This window comes from Apis dorsata, unplaced genomic scaffold (assembly GCF_000469605.1).
Source record: "Apis dorsata unplaced genomic scaffold, Apis dorsata 1.3 scaffold_1065, whole genome shotgun sequence".
Classification (NCBI taxonomy): Eukaryota; Metazoa; Arthropoda; class Insecta; order Hymenoptera; family Apidae; genus Apis; species Apis dorsata.
In genome coordinates this window covers 1,168-6,742 of record NW_006264163.1, presented here as the reverse complement: position 1 = coordinate 6,742, position 5,575 = coordinate 1,168, and the positions used below count along the sequence as shown (strand labels likewise).

General features: G+C 24.2%; 2 protein-coding genes across 6 annotated transcripts in view; one reads left to right on the top strand and one right to left on the bottom strand.

The window, feature by feature from the left end:
* LOC102677950 (protein lifeguard 1) overlaps positions 1-2,839 on the top strand; it is a 4,256-nt gene extending 1,417 nt beyond the window's left edge. Inside the window, exons 2-6 of one of the 5 annotated variants that reach the window (XM_006624467.2) lie at positions 424-494; positions 963-1,052; positions 1,132-1,312; positions 1,392-1,662; positions 1,778-2,839. In XM_006624467.2, coding sequence (XP_006624530.1) covers positions 443-494; positions 963-1,052; positions 1,132-1,312; positions 1,392-1,662; positions 1,778-2,137 — 954 coding nt within the window. In that variant the 5' untranslated portion in view covers positions 424-442 and the 3' untranslated portion in view covers positions 2,138-2,839. Of the gene's footprint in view, positions 1-411; positions 495-962; positions 1,053-1,127; positions 1,313-1,391; positions 1,663-1,777 lie in introns of all 5 variants that reach the window. The other 4 variants (XM_006624466.2, XM_031514572.1, XM_006624468.2 and 1 more) reach the window with 4 other exon arrangements.
* Positions 2,840-3,097: 258 nt separating this feature from the next.
* LOC102677727 (ras-related protein Rab-10) lies at positions 3,098-5,341 on the bottom strand. The gene is made up of 5 exons (XM_006624463.2): positions 4,806-5,341; positions 4,429-4,489; positions 4,234-4,372; positions 4,067-4,156; positions 3,098-3,974 (listed from the first exon to the last, which is right to left on the bottom strand). Exons 1-5 carry the CDS (start codon positions 4,930-4,932, stop codon positions 3,789-3,791), a joined length of 603 nt encoding a protein of 200 aa, XP_006624526.1. The 5' UTR covers positions 4,933-5,341; the 3' UTR covers positions 3,098-3,788.
* Between the last annotated feature and the right edge of the window lie 234 nt (positions 5,342-5,575).

Below are 5,575 nucleotides of genomic sequence, written 5' to 3'. Positions count from 1 at the left end.
TTATTTTAAAATTTAAAAATTTGTAATTATATTTTATATTTTAAAATTATTTATATTATTTATATTATTTATAAACTCTAATTATTTTTTTATATTACAATTTTTTATAAATATACATGTATATATATGTACAATTTTAAAATTATTACTTTTATTTTTTGTTTATTAATTTAATTTTTTATTACTATTTATTTTTATGAATGAGCATGTTTATTTAAAAGTATTCATCTAATATTAATTAAAATATTAAATAATAATAAATTTTTTTTAATAGAACTTGAAAATAACTTGAAATGTTATAAATATTTTTAGTAACTTATATATCATTTCATTTTAAGGTTGTTGGTACATTCGTGCGCTGATGTTCCATTGATGTTCTATTATTGCAACAATATCTTATGATAATAATAGATTCTTTTTCAGTTAAAACAAAAACCAAAAGATGGCAACTTGGCAGAATACACCTGGTGCAGATTTTTATGCAGGGCAACAAGGTTCTGATCTTTTTTCTAAGTTATACACATTCTTTATTATAATATATTATATTTCTAACATGCAACATAATATTTAGCAACTGCAAATACACCATGTTGCTTGTTTGAAGTTGCAATCATCTTTCAAGAATTATCTATTAAATTATCTATTGATACTTTTATTATCTATGATCATTTAAAAAAAAAAAATAATAGTATTTGATCATATGTATAACAAATCAATGAAACTGTTCAGGACTGTAAATGTATTAAAAAAATTACATAAATTATTTAAAATTAATTAATTAAATTAATTAAAATTATAAATTATAAATTAAGGACTAATTATAAATTAATATATATAAAGAAAAATATGCACCAATATTTAGAGCCTGTTAATAAAGCACAAAATTTTGTAAAAAATAACGCTTAATTTAGATAAAGATTCTATTACATTTAATATTCTATGTCTTTAAAATTTGATTACAGGTTATCCTCAACAAAATCCTGCATATCCACATCAAGAAGGATTTAATCCTGGATATCCACCTCCTTACGGAGCAAATCCACCACCACCAGGTCAATTTAATATCTTTTTTTTTTCTATTATTTTAGTTTGTTTATAATGATATCATATGATATTTTTTTTTATTTTCAGGTCCTGGTTTTATTCCTCCAGGTGCACCTCCTTACGGACAAGTTCCACCACCTGGCTTAATATTTGGTACAACACCACAAGCAGGCATGTATGGATCAAATTATGCAGAAGATCCTATGCAATCTGATGATATCAAAGGATTTGAATTCAATGAGAAATCCATTAGAAATGGATTCATCAGGTATTATTATTAAAAATATATATTTTATATATTTATATATATTCTATATATTTTCATTTTAATTTTTACCTCTTTTTAGGAAAGTATATAGTATATTGATGTGTCAACTTTTGATCACAGTAGGAATGATTGCACTGTTCCTTTATCATGCTCCAACTAATAAATTTGTAATGACGCATCCAGAGTTATTTTGGATTTGTTTTGTTTCAACTATTGTCTTGATTATATGTATGGCTTGTTGTTCCAGTGTGAGACGAAAAGCTCCTATGAATTTCGTATTTTTGTTTTTATTTACAATAGCAGAAGGTTTTTTATTAGCTACTGCTGCTTCTACATTCAAATCTGAAGAGGTAATTACGTGTATATATATATATATGCATAATGCATTAATATTATTAATGTTTTTTAATTTTTTAATTTATATTTTTTATTAAATAAAAATGAAATATTTTTTTATACTTACAGGTACTATTGGCTGCTGGAATTACTTCAGTTGTTTGTCTTGGATTAACATTATTCGCATTTCAAACAAAATTTGATTTCACTGGTCTTAATAGCATACTCTTTGTTGCATTACTAATTTTCGTAGTGTTTGGAATATTTGCAATGATATGGCATGGAAAAATTATGACACTAGTATATGCATCGATTGGAGCTTTACTTTTTTCTATTTATTTGATTTATGATACACAAGTGATGATCGGTGGTAAACATAAGTATTCCATTTCTCCAGAAGAATATATCTTTGCAGCACTAAACCTTTATATAGATATTATCAACATTTTCCTTTATATTTTAACAATTATTGGTTCTTCGCGAAATTAAATACTATAAAATATATTTTCTTTGTTGCCGAATTAATGTTTAATGCAAAATGCTTTCATTCATCATTGTTTTATTTTGACTCTCTTTTATTTGTATATAGAGAGTACATTAGAAACAATGAAAGATAAAAAAAAGTAGCAGAGAGGCAATAATTTCTATGGAATAATAGCTTTTACACAATTTTCAAAGTATAAATAACACAGAGAAAAATTATATTATTTTAAAGTTGAATATCTAGTCTTGTAAGACAAATAATTCCTATTAAAAAATCTATTAAAAAAAAAATAAACCAACTGTTATATAATTAAGAATATAAATAAGCTTATATATAAAACCTAAACACAATTTATATATTTACTCATGATTTTCAACTCATTTTTTTTATTAAAAGAAAGTATTATTTTTGTTTTCATTAAACTTACTTAAACAAATATATTTTATTTTGTAAAAAACGGTTTATTATTATTTAAGAATATGAATTCCGAATATCCAATAAATAATTGATTTAATTGTTGTAATATATAATATGAAATACATTTTGACGATATTAATGTCTGTGCGTTAGATATAGTTACACTTAAATATAATTCTAAATTATCCTAATAATGTATACATATATTTATTCATTATATATGTTAGAAAATAGATATTATATTATTTGAACATATTTGCATAATAAAATAAAAATTTCAAAGTATTAAATAGTATTACTATTTTTTTTTTATTATACAACTTCGTTTTACTTTTGATATTGCAATGATTTGGCTGTGATATGTAAACATATAAATATATAATATTATAATATAACAATAATGTAAGTAATAATATTACATGTATATATAATTACTATCAATAATTATTATTTCTTCATGTAATGATATATAATGATAAAGTCACTTTCCTTATTCACTATCTGTTATTATAATTTATATTTATTGCAAAGGGAAATAAAAACATTTATTTCGAAATCGTGAATATTTATATTTGTAGTAAATTAGTCTTACACAAATAGGATAAAAGCTCTTGATTTTTAAGCTTTCAAATTTTAACTTAAGATGTAAATAAGCATATATAGTGCAATGACTGTATGAAAAAGCATTCAATATTCACTTAAGTTTTTTTAAGATCAAAAGACGTCCACATTCATTCTCACTTTTCTCATTATGGTAACAAATTGCAGCCTCATAACAAATTCCTAGTTGACTTTGTTCGTGGAACAATGCATGGAATTTTACATAGAAAATAAAGCTCCATCAGAAATATATATTATTGATTTTTTTTTCATTATAAAAGTTATGATAGAGCTTTAATGCTTGGTATACATGCAATAGACACATTTATAAGTACAATCATATATGTGACAAACAGCATTTATAACCCACCCTTTAAAAAAAATCCAGGTATAATTAAAAAACTTCACTTTCAAATTAGAATTATCTTTTTTGTTTTATACTTTGAATTAAATTTAGATATATTTTAATTAGAAATTTTTTCAAATAATTTCAATCGAATTTGAATTAGGCAGTGTTGTGAAGAGTTTAATTATACTATTATGCTTTAAATTATGCTCTAAATCTATCCACAAATCTATTTTGAGTGGCACGAGCTGATATATATTATATTATGCGCCATTAAAATAAATAATATAAGATTAGCAGCACCGATTAGAATTTCTTTCCACCCTTCGATCAACTGTTACTCTATCAGGAGCATCTTGTGGTTCTTTTCCATGAGTTTTTTCCAATATTGCTTCAGCTAATTCACTAAATGCACGATCAATGTTAATATTTGCTTTTGCAGATGTTTCCATAAATCTAATTCCATGCTCTCTTGCTATCTAAAAGAAAATATTAATTTACTATTTTGTGATATTTATAATTTACATATAATTTAAATAAATATATACTAAAAATATAAATAATACTTTACCGCCTCTCCTCTTTCTGTGCTAACAACACGTTTGTCTTCCATATCACTTTTGTTTCCCAATATCATTTTTTCCACATCTTCGTTTGCATGCTAAAATGATAATTTTAAAAATATAAATAATCTATATCATCTATTATATGTAATAAAAAATTTATTACAATACTTACTTCATCAATATTTCTTAACCATTTAACAATATTTTCAAACGTTTTTTCATTAGTAATATCATAAACAAGCATAATACCCATTGCACCTCTGTAATATGAGGTAGTAATAGTATGAAATCTTTCTTGACCAGCTGTATCCCTGAAAATATATATATTAAGGATTGTTTAAAAAACTTTAATATATCCATAACTTACCATATTTGTAACTTGATTTTCTTTCCTCTTAATTCCACTGTCTTGATTTTAAAATCAATACCTAAGTAACAAAAAATATATTGTTTATTTATGCAACATACTTCACAGTATATATATTAACATTTATTTATATAAAACAATCAATTTTGACAACAATGTTGTCAAACAATTATTTTAAAAATATAAATTTTTTTATATACTTAACAAAATAAAAAAATAATTATATTTCAATATTCAATTATTTCTTGTTTATTTTCAATTTACAATATCATATTTTTGTCTTAATAGCATAACCTACTATATTGAAAAGAATTTATAAAGTAACGGTTTGATTTAAGAAATGTATGAATAATTATTATTTATAACGGTTCTCCTACCTATAGTAGAAATAAATGTTGTTGAAAAAGCATCATCAGAAAATCTAAACAATATACAAGTTTTGCCAACTCCGGAATCACCAATTAGCAATAACTTGAACAACAGATCGTATGTCTTTTTCGCCATTTCACTGTTGCTCTGCGTTAACGAGGCGCCGAAGAAAACAAAAAAGATTCAAATCCGTAGAACACAATTAATAGTTTTCCAGATAATATTTCAAACATCGAACGCTATGAACGATTATAGGTTTCAAGGTCGGACGAGGGCGCGTCTCGGTGTCTCGTTAACGACGGAAAAACCGGTCACAGGGGCTGACTATTAAAAGACAATACGACGTCACACAACAGAGCAACACGCAGAAGCATCAGGGTAACTTTGCACTTTGCGTTCGACTATACGACTGAATAGATCAAATAACATTTACTAATACGATCGCATCTTCATTGTAATTAGCAGTAATCATAAAAGTCTGCCGGGTTCAATTGCGAATATTCTATCTACCACGGGAGGTCACCACCACTGCAAAAATAATTTTAAATTATCCGGATAAATAACGGGATAAATATATAAAATTATTGCTTATTTTATCGATTTGTACTAACATTTATATACGATTTTATATCATTTGTTTTGTATTAATGCTTATTGATATATTATTATAATACTACAAAACGTAATGTATTTTTTTTTATATTTGAGATATTATAAGATTAATAAAACAATACGATCATTAACACATTAAAAATTAATCAATGATAAAGTATATTAT

What these genes read in the sequence shown, in the direction of transcription:
- LOC102677727 (XM_006624463.2), bottom strand. Translation starts at nt 4,932, where the DNA reads ATGGCGAAAAAGACATACGATCTGTTGTTCAAGTTATTGCTAATTGGT. An exon ending in AACATTTATTTCTACTATAG is followed by an intron (nt 4,490 to 4,805) that starts GTAGGAGAACCG and finishes TTTGTTACTTAG; the next exon opens with GTATTGATTTTAAAATCAAG. An exon ending in GGTTAAGAAATATTGATGAA is followed by an intron (nt 4,157 to 4,233) that starts GTAAGTATTGTA and finishes TTATCATTTTAG; the next exon opens with CATGCAAACGAAGATGTGGA.